Raw genomic sequence first — 27,858 nt, forward strand, 5'->3', positions numbered from 1 at the left:
ATATTTTTGATTTAGCAACATTGTACTGATATAGAATTTAATAATCTAATTAAATTGTAAATGAACTGCAACTGGCACTCTTAAGCCCATGGACCAGAAGGACATCATGGTTAAAATAAGTTAAATTGTGCCTATTATAATTATTTTATAATGCTTTCTTATAACTATGATATTCTTATCTTTTATAAATTAAATAATTGGAACTCATGTTGAGTGTTGAAATTTATTAGTATAGAAGGTTAATCTTTAGAAATTAGAACCACTTTCTATCTAAATAGCTATTTCTACCATTTATTAGCACCAAACTGCAATGTAAGATTTTTAGAAATCAAAGTAATTAAGAAAGCTTCTGAAAGGAAAAAATAGAGAAGAATCTGTAGGCTTTAAAGGGAGGAACTGTAGAAATGCGGAAATCTAATTTAAATTCACTGTCTTAGTGAATTACTTTGTGATTTAAGGATATTCTCATCTTTGTCATCTTCTGAGAGAGAAAAGGTATGGGACTTCTTTGACCCTGAGCATGACCCAGGTAAAAAATACATGGTATTGTGAGTGACAGATTTTGGATAATCAAGCAACAGTGAGGGTATGTCTGCTGATTTGAAATGAAATACTCAGAGCAAGCAAATTTTGGCTCCTTTTAAAACTTATATGGCTTAGGAAGACGTAAGCAGCATCCAGTGGCTAAAGATTGATTAAAACTTGGTAAAAATACTGGTATCTAAAATGGGTGAATTAATTTTGGACTCAGAGTGTTTATTCATAAAACTAAACTGAGGAAATAAACATGTTGACTGAGTGATTAGTTTGATTGAGCTATAATTGTCAGATTTAACAAATGTCTTGAACCAGCAACTGCTTCACCACTTTTTCAATATCATTTTAATGTTTAGTAATGATTTTCTTGTACAGTAAAAGTTTTTCACTTTTTAAAAATGTTCTGTGCCATGGACTGTGGAGGCAGATGTGAGATAGTTTGGGGAGTAGATGATCTACACTTTAATTTTTTGCTTCATTAAAAAATTTGTACCAAATCCCTCTTGTTTTCCATTATTTAATTTCCTTGCATTTACTTTAAAAAATTCATGGGTTTCAGTGGACAGTCTAGGTTGTTAAAGTGCAACTTCTTGGGCCCTACGTCAGATCTCTTGAATGGCAATCTTCAAGATCTGGGAATCAGCATTTTTAGCTAGTTTGCTAAGTAATTTCTTAATGTATTAAAGTTTGAGGACAGATTATCCCTCTAGAACACTTCTTCCAGATTACGCTCAAGGACATACTCTTTTATATGCCGATACAGGCTTCCTTCATTGTTCCTTTTCTTTAAATCTTAATTTGAATCATCCAGTGATAGTTTTCTTTTGCTTAGCATATTTTACCTTCATCTTTCTCTTAGTTTATATGAAGAATTGTATATAATTTTGATATTTCAAGAGGGGGGATTGTAGGCATTGTGTGAGATGCTGCAAGATGCTGAGGAAATCGTTTGGGAAAGAAGGGGGACCCTTCCAGGACCAGTATTTGTCAGTTAAGGATGCAGATCTTAGTGGCATGACCATCCCTTCACCTATAAAAGCCATATTCTTGGGAGACTAAACCTGAAAAGACAGCTTCCCAGGGAAGAAGGGGCTTCTTAGATAGCCTTGTTTGGGTATATCCATTCTGGGCATAATCTGAGGATGTGCATCTCTTTAATTTCCCTATTAACCACTGGGTGATGTGAAATTAATAGAAATCTAAGATTTTCGAAAAGGAGTTCCTGCTTCAGACTCATTTAAAATGCATATCTGGTAACTTTGCTGTGCCCTAGGGTCTTTGTTGCCCATTCCTTTGACCTCCCAGACTAGAAGGTCCCTGAAAGTCAGCAGTCATGCTCTGTGGATCTGGACATACTCTGTGGCACCTAGTTCTAGATCTCATATACTATGACTTAACTATTGAATGAAAAAATTGTGATTTAAATTCCTAGTAGGAGTTTTCCCCTTTGCCTTCCTTATTTTAGATATTCTTTACATTACAGTCATCTAACTCAGTTGGCATTTATATATATATATGTTTTCTTACTGAACAGTTCTTAATGTGGCCTGGATTTCTAAGAAGAATGAAATACCTGGCCAGTTGGTATAGTCACTTTGCTCTGGGGGTCAATGTGTGATTGGTTAAACTAAACAGAACAAAACTTGTTCCTTAGTTCCCCTCCTTGTGGATCATAGTCTTATGAATCCCAGAAATAAAGAGGGAGAAAATCTTTAAAAAGTTACCAAGAATCTGAAGTCTCCCATTATTTGTCTACAGAGAAGAAACAGCCTGTCTCCTGCTAGAGGTGGGGTGTGGTAGTTGCCTTGCTTTTTAGGATGGGGAGGGTGGGATCTGGGAATCTTATTCTGCTTTATATGACTTTCAACCAGTTTTCCTGTGATCAAACCTTTCCATCAGTAGCCCCTCACATCCTTCTACGTGGTCTAAGGTGTTTGTGTTCTGAGCCTTTCTGGAACTCAAGGGAAGAGATCTACGTTTTCCTAACTGATACACCTCCTCTGCAGGCACTGAAGTTTCCAATTTTTCCCCTCTGCATACTCAAAGTTACTTTTTCTGCTTTCTCTCTTTGAGAAAATTAATGATGTATCTCTTTTGTTATCTTCTTGTTTTCTTTTTTATTCTGGATTTATGCCCTTTTTGTCAGGCTTATCAAGTTAGTGGATTTCCAGTGGGAGCTGAAGTAAATGTGTTCAGTTCTCTAATGTTTTCAAGGATTTCATCTAGACCACTTCTTTCTCTCTTGGAAATATATTTTTTTCTTTTTAAGTGTGTGCAATAAAAAACACCCACCAGGGCAAGTTTTCAACAGAAACATTTGCCAAGAAATGGACATTCAATCTTTTCAGTGTACTTTATGTTATATTTCAGACTCCTTGGCACAATTTTTAATATTGGAGATTATTTTGTTTTGGTTCTCTGATCTTTATGGGCCATTGTACTGCCAGAAATCCTACTGATCTCTAGCAAGCTTTATTTATTTTTCTTATGGTAGATAACATTCTGTGATTCTAATTATTATGTACTTAGTTGCTCAGTCATGTCTGACTCTTTGTGACGCTAAGGACTATAGCCTGCCAGACTCCTCTGTCCATGGGGATTTTCCAGGCAAGAATGCTGGAGTGGGTTGCTATGCCCTCCCCCAGGGAATCTTCTCAACCCAGGGATCGTACCCAGGTCTCCCACATTGCAGGCAGATTGTTTACCAGCTGAGCCACCTGAGAAGCCCTAAATTATATTGGTGTGTTTTCCCTCCCTCTGATTTTTAGTAGGAGTATTATTTCCTATCCTGGGAAGAATGAGATTGATTAATACATCTAGGCTGTTATTTAAAGAGAACTGCTACTTTTATTCCTTGCATATTTTTCTTTGTCTTAACCTGTTTTATTTCTATTATTTATTAACCTGAAATATGATTTTAACCTTTAAATTAGTTTGCATACACATGTGATATTTGACCTGAATTTCATATGTATTTTATATCTTTATTTAAACAATGTTGCATACTCTAATCTGATGTTAGAAACCTAAATTGGTTTGTTACATCTTTTGCTAAAGTGTTATTGACCAATATGGTTTACCTAGGGATTCTTCAGAGGTGATTTTAAAAATCCTCTATTACCTTTTTCAAATTCTCATTAGATGCCTAAAGAAGATGCTGGTGTAACACTTCTATTTGGATATTAGGTTGCTTTCTGTTTTAGAGTAGAATTAATATATTATTAATTTTAAACTTTTATATTTCCTTATATTGCTATTTTTTCCTTCCTTTCCTACACAGCTAAATTTACGAGAAGATTTACATGTGTTTTGATTTTTAAATGGCTCTGAATTATATTGAATGAGTTAAAAAATTATTGAAAACTTTTTATTCTCTTTTCAGGTTCTGTTCTAGATATTATTAAGCACATTGTGGCCAAGGGGGAACATAAAAATGGAGTCCTGGATGAAGCTACCATTGCTACAATACTCAAAGAAGTGCTGGAGGGTTTGGAATACCTGCATAAAAATGGACAGATTCACAGGTATGTGAAAGATAGCACTCCTCTCTTTTGGATGAGTGCAGCAGTAGGTATGCTGTTTCATTTCATTGAGGCTATTCCTTATTCTTTGGCACAGTTACTCATAATCTCTGAGTGTTAGCGAGGCTCTTGGTATTATATTATTAGTTCCAATACACTGTGGTTACACAGCTAGTAAACATTTAAAAAAATAACAAACGTTCTAGTCAAATTAGAAACTTCAAAAATAAATTCCCAATTTCCTACCAGGAGTCAATTGCCTTAATCAACTGATAACAGTTTGGAATATTCCTTTCTAGTTTGTTTTATATCTTGAGTATTTTCTGAAATTAAAAGCTTTGTAAAATAACTTTTTAAATTAAACATTTTTTTTTTTTAATAAAATAACATTTGAAGAGCCATGTAGCATTTCATGGCTCAAGTATTTCTGGCTCTTTATATCTATTCAGTCCCTGTGTACAGATAACAAGAATTATTATCTGTACAAATGGTGGTAGATTCTGTTAGTACAAATTTGTTTAATCCCTGGATTTGGTTTTCCTTCATTTGAAGATATATTTATTTCCCCATCATTTCTTAAGGATAGTTTCCCTGGATATAAGAATTTGTAGTTTACATTTCTTTTCTTTGAACACTTGAAAGATATGTTACTTAATTCTGGCCATCATGGTTGCAGATGAGAAATCTGTCATGTGAATTGGTACAAATATATTGCTTTCCTCTGCCTATTTTCAAGATTGTTTCTTTGTGGGACTTCCTGGTGGTTCAGTGGTTTAGGACTGTGCTCTCAATGCAGAAGGCACAGATTCAATATCTAGACTGGGAACTAAGATCCCCCCATGCTGCACAGCATAGCAAAAAAAAAAAAGCAATTGTTTTCTTTATCTTTGGTTTTCAGAGGTTTAATTATGATGTGTCTTAGTGTGGATTTCTTTAGGTCTATCCAGTTTGGGGTTCCCAAATTTCTTAAATCTAGGTTTTTGACGTCACCAATTTTGGGAAATTTTCAGCCATTATGTCTTTGAATACCTTTGTAAGCTATTTTCCTTCCTTTTTTTCTGGGACTCTAATGGTGGAAATGTTAGATCTTTTGTTGTTGAACCATATTGTACCATCATCCTTCTGGCTCAGTTTTCAACCTGCTTTTTTCTGAGTTCAAATTGAGTAAATGTTCTTGATTTGCTTTCAAGTTTGCTGATTCTATCCTCTGTCCTCTCCATTCTACTCTGGAACCCATTCCTGGAGCTTTTATTTCTACTAGTGTAGATTTTCCATTAAATAATTTTTCTTTGGTTCTTTTTACATTTTTTATTTTTTTGCTGAGATCTTCTGTTTTTCATTTAAGAATTTCAAATTGCATGTTAGAAGCATTTTTATGGTGGCTGGTTTAAAATTCTTGTCAAATAGTTGCAACATCTGATTCTTCTTCATGTTGATATCAGTCTTTCTGTTCCTGTTTCTTTTTGGCCATGCCATGTGGCATGCAGGGGCTTAGATCCCCGCCAGGGATTGAATTCGGAGTACAGAGTCTTAACCGCTGAACCGTCAGAAAAGTCCCTTAGATGTCTTTTCTTATGAATTTTTTCTGGTTCTTGGTATGTTGAATAATTTTTTTAAATTGTATCATGGATATTTTGGATATTATGTTAGAAGACTTTTGATCCTATTGAGATAATGATATATTGAAGCAATATATTTTAGCAGGCAATTTTCCTGATTTTGAGAGCCCTCACAGTGGTGTTCTGGTTTGTTTTGTGTATGTAGCACTGCTGAGGCTCTCTTCTTGATTCCTGCTGATGCCACCCATGGGAGTAGCGTGCACTTGCCCAGGCCTGGTGCTGCTAGGTGAAAGGTGGGAAATAGTGGCTGTGCCTGTGAGTCTGTGCACACTTCCTTGGGCTCATCTTGTGGCCTTCCACCTGATGCTAGTTGGGCTCTCGTTCATTCTCTGGTATTGCCTGTGGACTTGAAAGGCGCATTTTCTAGGTCCCCTTTTGCTACTGGGTGACGAGTTGGGTCTGAGTCATCTGAGTCATCTGAGTCTGGGTCATCTATTGCCACTGTGTAGAGGAGCAAAAGGTACCAGACCTGGGTCACTCTCAGCTGCTGCGTGGAAGAATGGGAGGTATTGGCTGGGCCTGTCAGCGGTGCTGGTATAGGCAGCATGGACCTATCTACACTAGATGTAGATTGGACAGTGAGTGAAGATTCTTGTCTGGTCTTCATTGGCACCTCTGGTTCAGGCCTAGTTGGTCAGCCTGAGACTCTATAGTCCAGCTATGTAATCAGGGATGAGGTCCCTGCTAGGTTTGGTGCCTCTTTGGCCACAGAGAGCAGGCTTAGAGCTTTTTTTTTTTTTTTGATCTGTACTTGTTGACAGTTCTGGGTTGCAAGACTATAATACCCATTCCAGGATATATGAGATTGAAAGAAAACTCAGGGAAGTGGTATAGTACTATGTGAAAGTGGACTTGAATTCATTGTAAATGTGTAGTGCAGACTCTAGGGAAACCACTAAAAAAGGGAAAAAAGAATATGCTAAGAGAGGAGAGAAAAATAGAATTACGTAAAATGCTCAATTAAAATCAAAGAAGACAGAAAGAATGGAAGAACACAGCAAGATACAGATATAGATATATATCTTTAAAATCCCCTACTTTTAAGGAACTACAGAAAGAACAGACTAAGCCCAGAGTTAGCAGAAGGAAATTAAATAAAAACATCAAGAGTGAAAATATATGAAAGACTAAAGAGACAGTTGAAGAGATCATTGAAACTAAGAACTGGTTTCTTAAAAAGACAAATAGATTGTTAGCTAGACTCACCAAGAGAAAGAGAGGACTCCAATTGAGAAGTCGAAGAGGAAACATTGCAGCTGACACCACAGAAATAGGAGGTCGTTAAGAGACTACTATGAACAGGTGAAGTGAAGTGAAGTAAAAGTCACTCAGTCGTGTCCAACTCTTCGTGACCCCATTCTCCAGGCCAGAATACTGGAGTAGGTAGCCTTTCCCTTCTCCAGGGGATCTTCCCAACCCAGGGATTGAACCCAGCTCTCACACATTGCAGGCGATTCTTTACCAGCTGAGCCACAAAGGAAGCCCAAGAACACTGGAGTGGGTAGCCTATCCCTTCTCCAGGGGATCTTCCTGACCCAGGAATCGAACCGGGGTCTCCTACATTGCATTACCAACTGAGCCATCAGGGGTCTCCTACATTCTTTACCAACTGAGCTATCAGGAAAGCCCACTATGAACAGGTATATACCAACAAATTGTAGCACCTAGAAGAAATGGATAACTTCCTAGAAACATAGAATCTACTAAGACTGAATCATGAAGACACAGAAAATCTAAACAGACCAGTTACTACTAAGGCGATCAAGCAATAATCGAAAACTTCCTAACAAAAGTCAAGGACCAATAATTTCACTGGTGAATTTTACCAAACATTCAAACAGGAACTTAGATAATCCTTCTCACATTCTTCCAAAAACTAGAAGAAAAGGAAACATTACAAACTAATTTTACAAGGCCACCATTACCCTGATACCAAAGCCAGACAGACTCTATAAGAAAACTATAAGGTAAACTTATATGCAAAGGTCCTCAACAAAACATTAGCAAACCAAAATCAGCAATACATTAAAAGGATCGTGCACCATGATTAAGTGGGCTTCATCCTAAAGATGCGGGAATGGTCCAGCATACTCAAGTCAATGGGTATAGTACTCCACTTTAACAGAATGAATGATAAAATCTTGGTCATCTCAGTGTTGTTTTTTAGTTGCTAAGTCGTATCCAATTCTTTTGCTACCCTGTGAACTATAGCGTGCCACACTCCTGTGTCCATGAGATTTCCTAGGAAGAACATTGGAAGGGTTGCCATTTCCTTCTCCAGGTGATCTTCCTGACCCAAGGATCAACCTGTCTCTTGTATCTCCTGCATTGGCTGGCAGACTTTTTACCACTGCACCACCTGGGAAGCCCTCCAAGGCTTACTGCTCTACTCTTGTCCTTTTCATTTCTGAAGCCTGAAGATTTCCATTTTTTATTTCATGTTGAGTTCTGTGGCAGTATTCTCCCCTAATTTATCCAGCATTTTTCTTTGTGTTTGGCGCAGAGAAATGGTGTGTGTTAGGGCCAAGGCCTGTGTAGTAAGTGATGAAAATCTGTTTATCGTGTTGTTGCAATAGAAATTCTCTTATACATTAAATCAGAGGCCCTCAACATTAGCCTCATATTGGAATCACCTGGGAAAGTTTACTAAGTACTGATTACTAGATCCACTGCCAGAAATTCATTTAAGTGATTTGTGATGAGGCCTTGGCATTGGGACTTTTGAAAGTTTCCCAAGAGATCCTAGTATGCAGCCAAGGCTAAGAACCCTACTTACACTTTAGCTGAGCTGCACTGAGACTTCAGTAGGAGAAAGCTGGGAGAAAGTTGTTTTACTGGGAAGCAGACATGGATGTTTTCAGTAGATTTTGTTACTTCTCATATCTTTAGAATCCAGTTATTTCAGATAGATTTGTATCAGTCCGCTGGATTAGGTCAAATAATGTTTCTCCGTCTCTACTGTGTTTTCTCCTTGACCCCTGAGGCTTTGGAGGTTTCTACTAGAGGGAACAGATCTCTAAATTAGAGTTACACTTTTCTCTCTGTATCTATGTACCCAAATATTTTTTCTATTTAAAGGGGTTAGCTTTAACAGAAATGGTAGATATTTAGTTAGTTTAAGATGCATAAATGTAGTGTATTTTTCAGCTTTGTTATGATTCATTTCTTCTCTTGAACTGTGCCTATTATTGGGCTTCCCAGGTGGCACTAGTGGTGAAGAACCAGCCTGCCAGTGCAGCAGACGTAAGAGATATGGGTTTAATCCCTGGGTTGGGAAGAGCCACTGGAGGAGGAAATGGCAAAACATGCCAGTATTCTTGCTTGGAGAATCTCATGGGCAAAGGAGCCTGGTGGGCTCCAGTCCACAGGGACACAAACAGTCAGAGATGACTGAAGTGACTTAGCACATAGCACATGACATGCTGTTTGTTGAGTCGTGGAAATGTAATGGGGAGAAACTTGTTCTATACTTTTAATTTTAAATTTAATTTTAAAAGGAATTTGCAACTTTGGTGTAATAGTGACATGTGAGAAATGGCATCAAGCTGTGAAAAACAGAACTTACTGTTCTTGCTATTTAAGAGTGGTTGGAGGATATAACTGGGGGCTGCTGGGTTGCTTGATATTCTTTGAGATGAAGTTTTTTTTTTTTTTTAAAAAAAGGACTGTTATATTGATTTCCAGATATTTAGTTACAAATCTTTTCCTTCAAGTTCAATTTGTCCTGTTGTGTGTGAGGACAGACTGGTGTTTAATTATCCAGTGAGCCATTTAGCTTCATGGTATTCCTCTGCTTTCACTCTTGGAAGCTGTTCAGTAGATTGCAACTTTGGTCTGAAGAGGGAAACATGAATTTATTATCTTAATTGATCAGGAAAAGTAGTCATCCAAAGTATAGGTTCTGCTGGCAAGAGATTGCTGTTTCTTCACTTAAGACAAAAGCTTAGGGACTATTCTGGTGGTCCAGAGATTAAGAATCTGCCTTGCAATGCAGGGACTCAGGTTCAATCCTTGGTCAGAGAACTAAGATCCCACAGGCGTCAGAGCAACTAAGCCCATGTACCACAACTACTGAGTCCGTATGTGTGCTCGGAGCCTGCGCTCCACAACCAGAGAATGAATTGTCACAATGAAAGATCCTGCCTGCCACAGCCAAGACCTGACACAACAAAACAAAGAAATGTTTTTCAAAAGGACAGAAGCTTAGAAAACAGTTTTTGAATGCATAACACCAATATTTAACTCAGATAACCATTATATCTACTGTGGTGGGGAAAAATCCCTTAGAAGAAATGGAGTAGCCATCATAGTCAACAAAAGAGTTTGAAATGCAGTACCTGGGTGCAATCTCAAAAGTGACAGAATGGCCTCGGTTCCTTCCCAAGGCAACCCATTTGGTATCACAGTAATCAAACTCGATGCCCCAACCACTAATGCTGAAGAAGATTAAGTTGAATGGTTCTATGAAGACCACCTACAAGACCTGCTAGAACTAACACCAAAAAAAGATGTCCTTTTCATCATAGGGGACTGGAATGCAAAAGTAGGAAGTTAAGAAATAACTTCTGGAGTAACCTGGAGTAACAGGCAAGTTTGGCTTTGGAGTACAAAATAAAGCAGGGCAAACGCTAATAGTTTTGCCAAGAGAACACACTGGTCATAGCAAACACCCTCTTAAAACAACACAAGAGATGACTCTACATATGGATATCACCAGATGGTCAATACCAAAATCGGATTGATTATGTTCCTTACAACTGAAGATGAAGAAGCTGTATGCAAGCAAAAACAAGGCTTGGAGCTGACTGTGGCTCAGATCATGATCCCTATTGCAAAATTCAGACTTAAATTTAAGAAAGTAGGGAAAACCACTAGGCCATTCAGGTATGACCTAAATAAATCCCTTACGATTATATAGTGGAGCTGATGAATAGATAGATCTGGTAGACAGAGTGCCTGAAGAACTGTGGATGGAGGTTCATAACACTGTACAGAAAGTGGTGACCAAAACCATTTGTAAGAAAAAGAAAGGCAAAATGGTTGTCTGAGGAGGCCTTACAAATAGCTGAGAAAAGAAGAGAAGCAAAGAGCAAAGGAGAAAGGGAAAGTTATACCCAACTGAATGCAGAGTTCCAGAAAATAGCAAGGAGAGATAAGAAAGCCTTCTTAAATGAACAGTGCAAAGAAATAGAGGGAAACGGTACAATGGGAAAGACGAGATCTCTTCAAGAAAACTAGAGATAACCAAGGGGACATTTCATGCAAAGATGGGTACAATAAAGGACAGGAATGTTAAGGACCTAACAGAAGCAGAGGCGATTAAGAAGAGGTGGCAAGACTACAAAGAACTGTACAGAAAAGGTCTTAATGACCAGGATAACCAGGATGGTGTGGTCACTCACCTAGAGCCAGACATTCTGGAATGTGAAGTCAAGTGGGCTTTAGGAAGCATTACTAAGAACAAAGCCTGTGGAGGTTATGAATTTCAGCTGAACCATTTCAAATCCTAAAAGATGATGCTGTGAATGTGCTGCACTCAGTATGTCAGCAAATTTGGTAAACTTAGCAGTGGCCGCAGGACTGGAAAAGGTCAGTTTTCATTCCAATCCCAAAGAAAGGCAGTGTTAAAGAATGTTCAAACTACTGTACAATTGTGCTCATTTCACATGCTAGCAAAGTCATGCTCAAAATCCTTCAAACTAGGCTTCAGCAATACATGAACTGAGAACTTATAGATGTACGATTTAGAAAAGGATTTTCTGGATTTAGAAAAGACAGAGGAACCAGAGATCAAATTGCCAGCATATGTTGGATTGCAGAAAAAGCAAGGGAATTCCAAAACATCCACTTCTGCTTCATTGACTGCACTAAAACCTTTCACTGTGTGGATCCCAACAAACTGGAAGTTTCTTAAATAGATGGGAGTATCAGACCACCTTACCTGTCTCCTGAGAAACTTGTATGCAAGGCAAGAAGTAACAGTTAGAACCAGACATTGAACAACAGACTGGTTCAGAATTGAGAAAGGAGTACATCAAGGCTGTGTATTGTTGCCCTGCTTATTTAATGTATATGCAGAGTATGTCATGCAAAATTTGGGGCTGGATGAATCACAGGCTGGAATCAAGATTGCTGAAAGAAATATCAGTAACCTCAGAAATGCAAATGACACCACCCTAATGACAGAAAGTGAAGAGGAACTGAAGAGCATCTTGATGAAAGTCAAAGAGGAGAGTGAAAAAGCTGGCTTAAAACTCATCATTCTGAAAACTAAGATCATGGCGTTCAGTCCCATCACTTGATGGGAAATAGAAGGGGAAAAAGTGGAAACAGTGACAGATTTTATTTTCTTGAGCTCCAAAATCTCTGTAAACAGTGACCACAGCCACAAAATTAAAAGCCACTTGCTCCTTGGAAGAAAAGCTTTGACAATCTAAACAGTGTATTAGAAATAAAAAGCAGAGACATTGCTGACAAAGGTCCATATAGTTAAAGCTATGGTTTTTCCAGTAGTCATGCATGGATGTGAGAGGTACCATAAGGAAGGGTGAGCACCAAAGAATTTATGCTTTCGAATTGTGGTGCTGGAGAAGACTCTTGAGAGTCTCTTGGACTGCACGGAGATCAAACCTGTCAATGAGAAAGGAGATCAACCCTGAATATTCACTGCAAGGACTGATGCTGAAGCTTCACCTGATGGGAAGAGCCAACTCATTGGAAGAGACCCTGATGCTGGGGAAGATCGAAGGGAATGACAGAGGGTGAGATGGTTGGATGGCATCACCGACTCAATGGACATGAGTTTGAGCAAACTCTGAAGATAGTGAAAGACAGGGAAACCTGATGTGCTGCAGTTCATGGGGTTGCAAAGAGTCGGACACAACTAGGTGACTGAACAACAGCAACAATGCCAATACATGGCTTAAAAGTTCAAATGGTACAAAATGGTAAAGGATAAAAAAGCAGGTCTTCTCCGTATCAATGGTGCTGACTCGTGGTAATGTGGTAATGCTATGTACTCTAGATACAATGTGATGAAAATGACACTTCCCCGGTTTTCCTTCCCCAAACTCTTAACATCAATCTAATCATGAGGAAAACATCCTACAAATTCCATTAGAAGGACATCCTGTTAATAGCAGTGCATCAGTACTGACTGATTAATGTGGTGAAAGAACCATACTAATGCACAGTGCTAATAATAGGGCAGACTAAGCGACAGCTGTATGGGGACTCCTCTGCACCATCTGCTCAACTTTCATGCAAATCTAAACTTGTTCTAAAAAATAAAGCATTTTAAAAAAGAGTCTCCTTCCTCCATTGAACTTCTAGTGAAAGTGAAAGTGAAGTCGCTCAGTCATGTCCGACTCTTTGCGACTCCATGGACTGTAGCTCGCCAGGCTTCTCTGTCCGTGGGATTCTCCAGGCAAGAATACTGGAGTGGATTGCCATTTCCTTCTCCAGGGGGTCTTCCCAACCAAGGGATTGAACCCTGGTCTCCCGCATTGGATGCAGACGCTTTAACCTCTGAGCCCCCAGGGTTCCAGTGAAACAAGCCCCTAAAGGACAGCTTCCTCCTATCTCTTGTGACAAGAGTGACAAGGCCCCATCCAAGATCCTTTCCTGAGCCGGAACTTCTAGTACCCTGCTCTAAAAGGAACTACTTGCCATTTTCTTATGATTCCTGTGAGAAAGATTTATGCCAAAATAAACATATTACCACATGTGTTTGTTAGTATTTGTAGTATTTCGTTTATATAATATGTCATAGTTTAACTGGTCTCCTATATAGATGGATAGTTAGTTGCCTTATTTTGTTACAGCATACTAATTTATAAGTGTGATATTTGGAACAGAGTTAAGAGGTGGCAGTTGGGAGCTGGGATAGCAGGAGGGAACAATTGATTTTATTTTGGTATGTGGTTGAATTGATTGATTTGCTGCTCCACATCTCTTCAGAGATAACCAAGTTTTATTTTAGTGTTTAGTTGGATGGATGGATGGATTTAGTGATTCATTTATCTCCATAAGTTGATTTAAAGCAGGTTGTCTTTTATTTAGTTATTTAAATCTGTTTGATGAGTAGATGAGAGTTGCCCTCTGTGCACTATTAGGTTGGTGCAGATATAATTGTGGCTTCAGACCATGAATTTTAAATCATTATAACTAGGCTCCCACACATCCCACACATGCCTATCTTCCCTGGTGGCTCAGACGGTAAAAGTGTCTGCCTACAATGTGGGAGACCCAGGTTCAATCCCTGGGTCAGGAGGATTCCCTGGAGAAGGAAATGGCAACCCACTCCAGTACTCTTGCCTGGAAAATCCCATGGACAGAGGAGCTTGGTGGGTTGCAGTCCGTGGGGTTGCAAATAGTCGGGCACCACAGAGGAACTTCACAACTTCACTCCCACATCTTTATTAATCAAAGTAGGAACCATTACAATCAACACATTTTTGCCAACAAGAAATAAGTTTGTTTATTCCTATAATAAAATCTGTGCTTTGGGATTCCACAGACTCTTGGAAAGCATTTTCCCTGCAAAAAATTATCAAGATGCTTGAAGAAGTAGTAGTTGGTTGGTGAGAGGTCAGGTGAATATAGCACATAAGGCAAAACTTTGTAGCCCAGTTCGTTCAACTTTTGAGGTATTGGTTGCGCAGTATGCAATTGGGCATTGTCTTGGAGCAGAATTGGGCCTACTCTGTTGACCAATGCAGGCTGCCGGCATTGCATTTTTCGGTGCATCTCAGGTGTAATCATTTCACCAGGATTCAGAAAGCTGTAGTGCATCAGACCAGCAGACAGCCACCATGACCTTTTTTTGTTACAGGTTTGGCTTTGGGGAGTACTTTGGAGCTTCTCCTCAGTCCAACCACTGAGCTAGTCATCTCTGGTTGTTCTATAAAACCCACTTTTTATCATGTCACAGTCTGATCAAGAAATGGTTCGTTGTTGGGTAGAGCAAGAGAAGACACTTTAAAACGATGATTGTTTTGATTTGCAGTCAGCTCATAAGGCACCTGCTTATCAAGTTTTTTCACCTTTTCAATTGCTTCAAATGATGAACATCTGTAGAATAGTTGACGTTGAGTTCTTCAGCAACTTCTCATGTCGTTGTAAGAGGATCAGCTTCTGTACTAACACTATAAGTTGCAACCTGCTGCAAAAATCAGAGGAGGAAGTCACTAAACTGTATGCTGTTTTTTTCCATTAAGTTTTAGATGTCATTCAGAAAAAGGAGTTGAAGGTTCATGGTTGGCTTAGTTGAATGGTCTTTGTCACCACAGGAAGGAAATATCCTCAGTTCTCTCCTGTTCATTGTGTAGGCTTTAGGTTTGTAGGACAAAGTGAGCCAGCCTTTACTGTAAGTCAGCCTCTGGGAAGAAGTCCTATAATTTCCTTGCATTTATAAGCAGAAAAAAATACTGAGTAACATGATTTCTTTATGCTTCAGTATATATTCAGGAAAAGTGTTGTGTACTCTTGGTATGGTGATGCTGCTGCATGACATTTGTGAAACTGTTGTTCATTATTTGCCGAGGAATGGTTATCTAAGTATGGGGAAAAGAAGATGGAAGGACAGGAAAGAGATGATGTGCGTCTTTTCACTGGTTCCTTTTCCTGACAGATGTGGCCTCTTCCATGACCTAGCCTCACTTTTCTTTCAGTCTAACTTCAAGCTCTGGCTCTCTTGTGTTTGTTTAATTATATTTATTTTTAATTATGAAATAAATAGGTGAGTCCACTCCGACGGGACAGTCAAACACTGTTCCCCTTGACTCTGGTCCTACTCCTCTCCTTAAAAAAAACTAAATTGATTGCTCTTCTTTTGGTGTGTGTGGAAAGATGTGTTCATGCCTGTGTGTGTAACTAATGGTGGCATACCCAATGCACTGTCCTGTTCGAAGTGTTCACTGGCAGTATGCATTATGTTCTAGAGGGTATTTGAAGTCATAACAGGTTGATTGACTTTAATAAATTTCATGGATGTAACAGATTTAATTTAACCTTCCTGCTACTGTTGACTTTCTAGATTGTTGCCATTTTTGATTTGTTACTTCAGACAGTGCTATAGACAACCCCCTTGTACATTCTGTGTGCCTTGTGAGAGTTTCTCTAGGTTATCAAAGAAATGGATTACTCAAAGGAGTTGAGGAATGTAAATTTTGCAGATTCTACTGACACATTATTGCATGAGAAAAACATGTTGTAGATTTGAATGGATAGTACAATATCATTTATGTTGGAAGCAAAGCCTCGATATGTCACAGGAACATATTCTGTTAACTAGACTGATAATGGTTGGAAACTGTGTAGAGAATATTAGACCTGAGAACAGTGGTCAAAAGGGACTTTGACCTTTTCAGTGAAGTTTAGGTTTTTATAACAGGAATGTATTTACGTATTACTTGAGTTGTTTTAGTTACTAATAAGAATATAGATATGTTTGAACAATTTATATATCTTTATGCTACAAGCATAGAATAGTCCCTGTTATCAGCCACATGCTGATCATTGTAAAATTTTGTTCATAGAGTGTAGAAAAATCAGTGAATTTTAAAAAGTAGATAGGTGAGAGTGAGGGTCACATTCTTTAGCCACTGTTATCTCAGTCAAATATTTAATAATCTTGAGTTTTTTCAGATTTACTAGTAAAAGCTATATGTTACTATAGCTTTCTATTTACCATGTTTGGATTTTAGTACAAGTGACTACAGTTTTTAACATTCTGCTATTGGCTCTAATACTCTTTAATGCAATTTTGTATTAAAGCATTTAAATATTACCAGTGTTGTGGTGAATATATTGAACTTCTTAAATTATGTAACTCCAAAGAATTAAGTGTTTTTTAATAAGTAAGTTTTTTTTCCTTACAGAGATGTGAAAGCTGGCAATATTCTTCTTGGAGAAGATGGCTCGGTACAGATTGCAGGTACTGATTAGCATTTCTTTTTATTTTAGCTTAATGGCTAATAGAACAGCATTACTTATCTTCTGTGTTTTCTTAGTCAGTTTTCTCTTCTGTACCCTGGACCATCTCTGGTCACACATACTATGTTGATATGTCCCTGCTGACTCAAGGTATCTTCCACTACTCATCCTTCATTTTCGGTCTTAGGCATTTTCTAACCACTACTTATTATGGTTATCTATTGCTAACTCCCGTTAGAGTCATCTTCTGTGGGTTCTTATACCATTCTTTAACTTTCCTCTAAAGGAGAAATAGTCAAGAAACTTCATTGTGTTTAATAAATGTGCTTTAGGGAAGTTATACTTCTCTTCTGGGAGAAATGGTTATTTGCCAGTTAGGAAGACACATCTGAGAGGTGGAAGTATACTTTTGGTAGATTCAGAGTTGAAGAGATAAGAGTTAGAGTCCAAGGCCTTCCAGTGTTGGTATCTTGGTGAAATGCCCCCTCCCCCAGGGTGAGACTCCAGAATGGCTGAACTGCAGGACTGTTGAGCAAGCAGATCATCTGAGAAAATCTCAGCTTGGTCCCACACTGCTGGAACAGTCAGGTGTTTGGCAGGAGGAAGATAACTACCCAAACCTTGAATTATTTCTTCAGCTTTAGAAGAAAATTTAGGCACACATCTTCATGTCCTCAGGTAAGGGAATATTTTAACTAAGCCATATAATGTTCTAACATAAAGAAAAAGGTTGATAAATTTAACTCCTATAAAATTAGCAACTATTGTTCATCAAAAGAAGAACAGTTTGTCACCATTAATAAGTAAAAAGCAAAACCACAGAATAGATAAGTTATTTGCAGCATGAATAACTTGACAAGGGGCTCAAATTTAGAATATACAAAGAACTAATTAAGGAAAAGTCAACCTCAAATGAAGACATCAAAACATAAATATAGTAAAAGGTATACAACCTCAACTAGTTAGCAATTAATGCACAATAAAATAACATTGGGAAATCACATTGTATTGACTGATGTAGCAAACACATCTGACAGTACTAGTTATCAGTGTAAAACAAGAGAGAATCTCACCTTCTGATGGTGAGAATATAAGCTAGTAGGAACACTTCAGTAAGTTGAAGATATGCATACCCAGAGACTTTAGCTTCTAGATGTATGGTGTAGAGAAACTCATACTTCAGTGTGCCATAATGCTAATAAGCATTGAAAGTTTGGCACATTACCAAGCCTTTTGTTAGTAGAATGTATGAGTAAATAGTTGATTTATACTTTAGAATACTATACAATGGGCTTCTCTGGTGGCTCAGTAGCAAAGAATCTGCCTGCCAATGCAGGAGACACCAGAGACGTGGGTTCGATCTGATCCCTAGGTTGGGAAGATTCCCTAGAGGAGGAAATGGCAACCCACTCCAATATTCTTGCCAAGAAAATCCCAGGGACAAAGGAGCCTGGCGGGCTACAGTCCATGAGCTCACGAAGAGTCGGACAAAGCTGTGCACACACACACTTGAACTTGATACTATATAGTGATGAAAATGAGTAAACTCCAGCTGGATACAGAAGCATTAAATAAATTATAAAACACAGGGTAAATGAAGCTAGTCAAAAGAGAATATATAGCTTGTGATTCCATTTATATAAGTTCAAAACCAGGCACAATTATGCTGTATTGAGTAGAGAAGCAAAATCAAGTGCTAAGGAACAAAAAAGAAAGAATTCTAGGAAAATGGTAGAGTAGGAAGCACCAAGAATCTTCTCCCCACCTAAACAACAGCTGAATTGGCAGAATCTGTCTAGTGTAACTATTTTGAAATTCTCCATCTCATTGATTGCTTGAAACTTTTAGGACAAGACTTGGAAGGTAAATTGCAGTTAATTTTGGTCGGTTTCAGAGCTGCTTGTTTCTTACTCATCAGCCACATGGCAGGCAGCTATGCATATATTTTTGGAGCAACTTGCACACAACTTGCAGGAACTATGGTGGGGAGAAAGGACCCTGTCCTTCGAATATCCTAGCATCTGCTCTGATTACTAATTGCAGCTTCTGATCACAGTGATGCAGACAAAGAGAAAGGCAGCCATTGTTAACAGCTCCTCTTTTCCACATGATTTCCAGGGCAGTTGAACAGGTCATTGCCTTTTTTTCCTTCCTTCATTTCTCTCCTCTTCCCCTTTTTGAAGCCAAACCTTAAAGACTAGGACAATAAAAAATAACTACAGGGACTTTGCTGTGGGTCCAGTTGTTAGGATTCTACACTTTCACTGCCAAGGCACTAGATTCCATCCCTCATCAGGGAATTAAGATCCTACAAAGCATGTGATGTGGCCACAAAACCAAAACAAAAGCAACATTTGCAGGGAAAGTTGAAAAGTGAATGTTTGTTCTCAGGAAAAGGTCCAGAAAAGATCTGAGAAGGCCTTAAGTTTACATTTCAGGCCAGTGCTTGACACAGACACAGCCTACAACAACTCCAAAAAACAAAACAACAACATAAAACAGCAAATCCCAGGGAAGGGGAAGAATCTGATTTCCAGAGTTAGCACATTATTAGATTCAAATGTCCATCTTCAATAACAACAACAAAAAAAAAATCACAAGACATTCAGTGAAACAGGAAAGTATGATCTATTCAAAGGAAACCATCACTGGAAAAGGCTTGATGACAGATATATTAGACTTTAAAACAACCATCTTAAAGATGTTGAGAGAGTTAAAAGATAAGGAAAAACTCAAAACAATTGTTAATAAAATCTAAATATCAATAAGGAGAGAAGACTTGAAAAGAAAGAAATTCTGGAGCTAAAAACTACAATAACTTGAATTGTGAAATGAAAAACTTATTAGAAGGATTTAAATGTACATTTGATCTGGTTGAAAAAATAATTGGTGAACTTGAATATGGAAATTATCAAGTCTAAGGAACAGATTTATGGGTTGCCATTTCCTTCTCCAAGGAACAGAAAGGAAAATGATTGAACAAAGTGAATAGAGCCTGATGGGTCTGTTTGGATATCATTAAACAGACCAACATCCACATTATGTGAGGCCTCGATGGAGAAGAAAGGGGCAGAGAGAGAAATTGAAGAAATAATGGCTGAAAACATCTCAAACTTGATGAAAAACATGAATATAAACATCTGAGAAGCTCAGTGATCTCCAGCTAAAGTGACCTCTGAGAGACTCACAGAGACACATTATAATCAAACTTAAGAAAGACAAAGAAAAAGAATCGTAAAAACAGCAGGAGACAAGTGACTCATCACATACAAGGCGTCCTAAACAAGATTGTCAGCAGACTTCTCATCAGAAACTTGGGAGGCCAGAGGCAGAGGGACTGATGCATTTAAAATGATTATGTTTTTGAGCACACAGTTTATGAGGATGTAATTCTGTGATAAGAACAACCCGAAGAGATGAGAATAGTGCTGTAAAGAAAAAGGTTTTTGTATGTTATTGAAGTTAAGCTGGTGTAAATGCAAATTAAGAGTGGTAAGTGTAACCCCCGTGGTAACCATAAAGAAAATAGCTATAGAATATAAATTTTTTAAATGAGGAAAAATTTTAAGCATTTTACAACAAAAAGTTAAGCACAAAATAAGTAATATAGGAAATGAGGAACAAGTTTTTTTGTTGTTTTGTTTTTAATTTGCATGTAGCAACTTAACATGCGTGCTGAGTTGTTTCTAGTTGTGTTTCTTTGTTACCCTATGTACTATAGCCCACCAGGCTTCTCTGTCCATGGGATTCACCAGGCAGGAATACTGGAGTGGGGACTTCCCTGGTGGTCCAGGGTAAGAATCCGCTTTCCAATGTAGAGGATGTAGGTTTGATCCCTGGTCGGGGAACTAAGATCCCATATGCCTCCAGCCCATATACAGCAACTAGAGGAGCCAGGAGCACAGAAGACCCAATACAGACAAATAAACAAACAAATACATTAAAAAAAAAAAAAAATCCTGGAGTGGGTTGCCATGCCCTCCCTCCTCCAGGAGATCTTCCCGACTCAGGGCTCGAACCCATGTCTCTTATGGCTCCTGCATTAGCAGGGCAGTTCTTTACCACCCGTGCCTCCTGGGAAGCCCCCCAGAAGCTTTAAATCATATGAAAAAAATAACACAATGATAGAAGTAAGTCCCTCTTTATCAGTAATTGCTTTAAATGTAAGTAAATTTACTATCCAATTAAAAGAATGGTTAAAAACATGATCCAACTGTAGATCCAAAGATACAAAGAGATTAGAAGCAAAAGGATGGGAAAATATATTCTATGCAAATAGTGACCAAAGAGAACAGAGTAGCTACTCTAATATCAGACAAAATAAACTATATTTAAAAGGTTGTAAGAGACAATACATTATATATTAATAAAAGATTAAATAGACATAATAAATAGATAAACAGTTATAAACATTCATGCACATATTAACATACCAGCAAAATGTATGAAGCAAAAAGTAACACAATTGAAGGGTACTATAGATAGCTCTGTAATACTAAAAGGAGCTCTGTAGTAATGGTTGGGGACTTTAGTACTCTGGTCTTAATAATGGGTAGAACAGACAGAATGTAAGGAAATAGAAGACTTAAACAACACATTGACTGACTAGATCTAACAGGCATATACCAAGCACTCTACCCAATAAGAACAGTGTACACATTCTTCTGAAGTGTCCAAGGGGCATTTTCTAGGATAGACCATTTTTTAGGCCACAGATTAAGTAATAATTATATAAAGTATTTTCTCTTATCACAATGAGGTAAAGCTAGAAACCAACCACAGAAGACTTGAAAATTCACAAATTTGTGGAAACTAAACAAAAATAGATTGACAAATAGATTTTGACAACCGGTGGATGAAAGAAGACATCACACAGGAAACTAGAAAATACTTAGAGATTAATGAAAACAAAATCACAACCATACCAGAACTCATGGGATGCAGTGAAAGCGTTGCCAAGGGGCAAATTTGTAGCTTTAGATGCTTTATTTATTTTTTTTTTAAAGCTACCAAATCAACAACTTAACTTCACAGCTTTAGGAACCAGAAAAAGAAGAAACTGAACCCTCAGTTAGCAGAAGGAAATAAATAATAAAATTTAGAGTTGAGAAAAGGATATAGAAAACGGAAGAGCAATAGAGGAAATTGATGAAACCGAAAGTTGATTCTTCGAGAAGATCACCAAAATTGACATACCTTTAGCTAGGTAGACTAAGAAAAAAAAAAGAAGACTCAACTTACTAAAATCATAACCAAAAATGTGGATATTGCTACCAATTCTACCAAAATAAAAAGGATTATAAGATGTATTATGAACAATTCTACTCCAGCAAATTGGATAACCTAGATGGGCAAATTTTTTGAAACGTAAAACCTAATAAGATGAAAAAAAAAAAAACCTAACAAGATGAAATCATGAATAAATAGAAAGTCTGAAATGACCTATATATAGCTTGTAAGGAGATTGAATCAATAATCAAAAATTTCCTGACACAGAAAAGCCCTGGACTCAGTGGTTTAACTGGTAAATTCTGTCAGACATTTATAGAACTAATAACAGCCTTCCTCAAAGTTTTCCAAAAATTTGAAAAGGAAGAAATACTTTCTGACTCATTTTATTGAGTCCAAAATTACCCTATTCCCAAAGTCAGGCAGAGATACTAACCCAAGAAAAGAAGACTATGGGCCAGTATCTATTATAATCATTGAAGTAAATATTTTCAGCAAAATACTAGTAGCAAATCCAATTCATATCAAATGAATGATACACTACCTCCATATGCTGGATGACACAGCATATTACATGGATGATATACCATGACCAAGCAGGATTTCTTTGGAATGCAAGAGTGGTTCAACATGTGAAAATCAGTGTTAGACATGAGATTACCAGAACAAAGAGAAAAAGAAAACCCACATGATCATCTTAGTGCACCACAAACATATGAGAAAATTTAACACCCTTTCATGGGCTTCCCTCGTAGTCAGTTGGTAAAGAATCTGCCTGCAGTGCAGGAGACCTGGGTTTGATTCCTGGGTCGGGAAGATCCCCTGGAGAAGGAAATGGCAACCTGCTCCAGTAATCCTACTCAGTGATGAAAGACTTGAAAGCTGTTGCTCTGAGTTCAGGAACACGGGAAGAATGTGTTAGTTCTGTTCAGCATAGTACTACTGGAAGTTCTAAGCTGAACAATTGAGCAAGAAAAACAATAAAAGACATTCGGACTAAAGAGAAAGAAGTAAACTTATCTCTGCAGATTCTATGATCTTACATGCAGAAAACCCTAAGCATAACGTTATGTTTAAAAAAAAAAACTGCTTGAACTAATAAATGAACTTTGCAAAGTAGGATAAAAAGTCAGCACTTAAAAATCAGCTGCATTTTCTACACTAACAGTGAACAATCTGAGAAAAATACTACAAACAATTCTGTATACCAGTAGCATCAAAAATAATTAAAATACCTAGAAGTTAACATAACCAAGGAGGTGAAATACTTGTACAATGAAAACTATAAAACATTGCTGAAAGAAATTAAAGAGGATGTAAATAAATGGAAACACATCCCCCTGTTCATGGATTGGAAGGCTTATCATTGTTTAAAAAAGTTAGTACTACTGAAAGTAATCTACAGATTCAATGCAATGCCTGTCAAAACCCCAATAACTTTTTTGGGGGGGACAGATACAGAAAAAAATCCTAAAATGCATATGGAAGCTTAAGGAACCTCAAGTAGCCAAAACAGTCTTTTAAAAAATGAACAAAGTAGGAGGATTCATACTTCCTGATTTCAAAACTTACTGCAAAGCAGTACTAATAGAAACAGTATGTTGTTGGTATAAAAATTGGCATAAAGACCAGTGGAATAGAATAGAAAACCCAAAAATAAACCCTTGTACAATATGATCAAATGATTTTTGACAGGGGTATCAAGGCCATTCAGTGGGGAAAGGAGTCTTCAACAAATGGTTCTGGGAAAACTAAATATCCCAATGCGAAAAAATGAATTTGGACCCTTATCTAACACAATTTTCAAAAATTAACTGAAAATGGACTCTGATATAAAGACCTAAAACAGTAAAACTCAGAAAAAAACAGGGCACATGTTTCATGACATTGGATTTGGTAGTGATTTCTTAGATGTGACACCAAAGGTACAGGCAACAGAAGACAAAAAAATAGATTGAATTTCGGGAAAATTTTAAAAATTTGTGCACTTAAAGACACTATCCACAGAGGAAGAAGGCAACCCACAGAGTGGGAGAAAATATTTGCAAATCATGTATCTGACAAGAGACTTACAATATCCAGAATATACGGAGAACTCCTTGAATTCAACAGCAACAACAAAGTCAATTTAAAAATGGATTTGAATAGACATTTCTCCAAAGAAGATATGCAGATGTTCAGAAAGCACATGAAAAGATGCTCAGTATCACTAATCATCAGGGAAAAAAATACAAGTCAAAACTAGAAGGAGATAACAACACACCCATTAGGGTGGCTATTTATAAAAAAAAAAATACAAAATAGCAAGGATGTGGAGAAATCAGAATCCTTGTTCACTATTGGTAGGGACATAAAATGGTAGAGTTCTTGTGGAAAACAGTATGGCAGTTCCTTAAATCAATTAAAAATAAAAATTCTGTATGATCCACCAGTTCCACTTCTGAATATATAAGCCCAAAGAACCTAAAGCAGGAATTGAAACAGCTTTCTGTACACTCATTTTCATAGCAGCATTACTTACAATGGCTAAAATAGGGAAGCAACTTAAGTGTCCATCAGTGGATGAATGTATACACAAAATGTGGTATGTACATACAATAAAATATCATTCAGCCTCCAAAGGAAGGAAATTCTGACACATGCTAGAACATGCGAACCTCAAAGATCTTGTGCTAAATAAAATAACTGTTATAGAAAGATAAATACTGTAGGTTCCACTTATATGGAATGCTTAGAGTAGTCAAAATTTTAGAGACAGAAAGTAGAATGGTTGTTGCCAGGGGCTGAGGAGAAGGGGCAATAAGAGTTATTGTTTAATTGATATAGAGTTTCAGTTTGGGAAGATGAAAAGAATGGATTGGAGCAAGGAGGAAAATCTGGGGAGATGGTGTGTGGAGGTGGAGAGGAATAGAATGAGGAACCCATTAAGCGATGTGTTAATTTAGTCAAGAAGTTCAGCAGAAAGACGAGAAAAGGTCATACTATGTATGTAGGACCATAACTACGTTATATTATTTCCCTATGTATATATGTTAGTTACTGTACTTTTAATCCCCTGCTGTTATATTCTGTTTTAGACTTTGGAGTTAGTGCTTTTTTAGCAACTGGTGGTGACATTACTCGAAATAAAGTGAGAAAAACCTTTGTTGGAACCCCTTGCTGGATGGCGCCTGAAGTTATGGAACAGGTACTGGGTCTTTTGTCTTTTTACAGTGATTTGAATTATTTTACAAAATTTAAAAAAACTGAGCAGTGTTTGCTTTCGAGTGGTCTGCTAGGTTAGCTTTGGGAAACATGCCTCTGTTCCTTGTTTAAGACTTGGCATCATGCTTAAAAATAAACCCCAAAGTCTAGAACTTAGCAAAAGACAAATTAATCTCAAGATTTATACAAAGGCGACCTAAGGAATAGTATAATTAAGATTGATTTAATGGCAGTATCCTTAGTACAAGTTAAATGACCTGATCTTTCTACACATGGCTGTTAAAGGACTAGTTTTCCCCACATCCCTATTTCCTGGTTGTGTCAAACAGACTGCAGTTTATGTCACTCATCCCATCAACCTTATGGAACAAAACTCTGCTAATTCTAGAATCCAGAGCTCATATTTTGCTCCTTGTTTATTCTCTTTGTGGCATTTGAAACTGCTGACCTTTTCCCCTTTACTCACATCTTTTTTTTTTTTAATTGGAGGCTAATTACTTTACAGTATTGTAGTGGTTTTTGCCATACATTGACATGAATCAGCCATGGGTATACATGTGTCTCCCATCCTGAACCCTTCCTTCCCCATCCCATCCCTCAGGGTCATCCCAGTGCACCAGCCCTGGGCACCCTGTCTCATGCATCAAACCTGGGCTGGCGATCTGTTTCACATATAATATACATGTTTCAATGCTATTCTCTCAAATCATCCCACCCTCGCCTTCTCCCACAGAGTCCAAAAGTCTGTTCTTTATATCTGTGTCTCTTTTGCTGTCTCGCATATAGGGTTACTGTTACCATCTTTCTAAATTCCATATATATGCGTTAGTATACTGTATTGGTGTTTTTCTTTCCGACTTACTTCACTCCGTATAATAGGCTCCAGTTTCATCCACTCATTAGAACTGATTCAAATGTATTCTTTTTAATGGCTGAGTAATACTCCATTGTGTATATGTACCACAGCTTTCTTATCCATTCATCTGCCGATGGACATCTAGGTTGCTTCCATGTCCTGGCTATTATAAACAGTGCTGCGATAAACATTGGGGTACATGTGTCTCTTTCGTTCTGGTTTCCTCGGTGTGTATACCCAGCAGTGGGATTGCTGGTTCATATGGCAATTCTGTTTCCAGTTTTTTAAGGAATCTTCACACTGTTCTCCATAGTGGCTGTACTCGTTTGCATTCCCACCAAAAGTGTAAGAGGGTTCCCTTTTCTCCACATCCTCTCCAGCATTTATTGTTTGTAGGCTTTTTGATAGCAGCCATTCTGACTGGCATGCCCTTTACTCACATCTTTAGCTTCCTCGTTCTCCTACTTATTAGGCCATTTTTCTGACTTCTCTCTGGCTTTCCTTCTACTGCTAAGCAACACTGGTTCCCAGCACCTCATCTCTAACTACACATACTTGCTGTTTCTGTCTCTACTTCCCACCTGTTCATTGTTCATTATTTATGAATTATATCCAGTTGAGTCTTGTTTTTTAAAATTGGGTAGGTATTCCAACTCCCTGTAGATGAGTTACATAAATGTCTTATGTCAAACTCCGTATGTAGAACCAAATCTACTTTTCACTCTGTTGCAATGCCTGTATTGACATGACTTCCCACACTAGGGTTATGGAGATGGCTGAGCATGCAGGTACCTGACACTGGGCCTGATGAGATTGGCCGCAATTTATTATTCGCTTGTACGCGTACCTGGAGGCAGAGGATGCTGCATGCCTTACGGGTTTGCACTTAGGAAGGGAATGAACAGTTGCTACAGGAGACAGGCTTTGTAGTATCAAGAAAGTGATGTGCCCTTTGGTTTCCTTGTGAAGGTAAGGCTGGCAGGGAGCAGAAACCTGCTACTCAGGAATAAACAGGAACTGCACCTGATCGTTTGATAAGCAGGGCTTGGGGCCTAGGGCACATTCTCCTTGGGAGGACAGTGGGGTAGGGAACTTTCACTTAGGTCATTACAGGTCCTTCTGTTTACCCCATGTTGAGGCAGTATGTAACATGGAGCTTTAATTTTAGGTTTCAAACCATACACTCCCAAATCCTGTTTCTGCTCCTAGATTGCTTAGGATAGAAAGTTAAAATATTTAGTTTTATAACATGCTGGTGACAGTATAAAGGAGAGAAATTTGGCAACATATTCACACTAGCAACTTTAAAAATATTTTTACCCTTGTAATTTTTTTCACTCCAGAAATTAAGGTGATAAAATAATATTATAACATAGGAAATTTGGAAAACAAAAGACTGCCAAACTTTTATTTTTGTTCTAGGTCTTTCTGGTTTTTTCTTTAATAGATTGTATACCTGTTTGTAATAGTATCAAAACTTTTGAAGAATTTTATAATCCTCTTTCTTAAGTGCTTTCTCATATTATATCATAAAGTGGTTTTCCATATTTTCACATAGGATTCATTAATATTGCTTTTAGTTGAATGTATAATGTTTCTCTAAGTGAATATACAATACTTAACCATTTCCCCAATGATGCTGGACATTCATTCCATTTTTTCTTTTTTCCTCTTACCAAGTAAATTTAGCTTTTGCCAACTTTAGATTATATTTTATCGGCTTAAAGTCTGTTGTTCTTGATACATATTAGAAGCTATCTTGAAAGTGCTCCTGGGTGGTGAAAGTAATCTTGTATGTCTCTCTGTTCTGTCCAGGTTCGTGGTTATGATTTCAAAGCTGACATCTGGAGTTTTGGGATCACAGCCATTGAACTGGCCACGGGGGCAGCTCCTTATCATAAGTACCCGCCGATGAAGGTGAGGCTTCTATCCATAATACTCTCCCAGCTCATGTCTC

General features: G+C 37.8%; 1 protein-coding gene across 1 annotated transcript in view; it reads left to right on the forward strand.

Annotated features, from left to right (window-relative positions):
• OXSR1 (oxidative stress responsive kinase 1) overlaps nt 1-27,858 on the forward strand; it is an 83,201-nt gene that overhangs the window by 29,578 nt on the left and 25,765 nt on the right. The window contains exons 4-7 of the mRNA XM_068981826.1: nt 3,920-4,061; nt 16,558-16,613; nt 24,919-25,028; nt 27,717-27,818. Coding sequence (XP_068837927.1) covers nt 3,920-4,061; nt 16,558-16,613; nt 24,919-25,028; nt 27,717-27,818 — 410 coding nt within the window. The remainder of the gene's footprint in view (nt 1-3,919; nt 4,062-16,557; nt 16,614-24,918; nt 25,029-27,716; nt 27,819-27,858) is intronic.

Source organism: Capricornis sumatraensis, chromosome 10 (assembly GCF_032405125.1).
Source record: "Capricornis sumatraensis isolate serow.1 chromosome 10, serow.2, whole genome shotgun sequence".
NCBI classification, from domain to species: domain Eukaryota; kingdom Metazoa; phylum Chordata; class Mammalia; order Artiodactyla; family Bovidae; genus Capricornis; species Capricornis sumatraensis.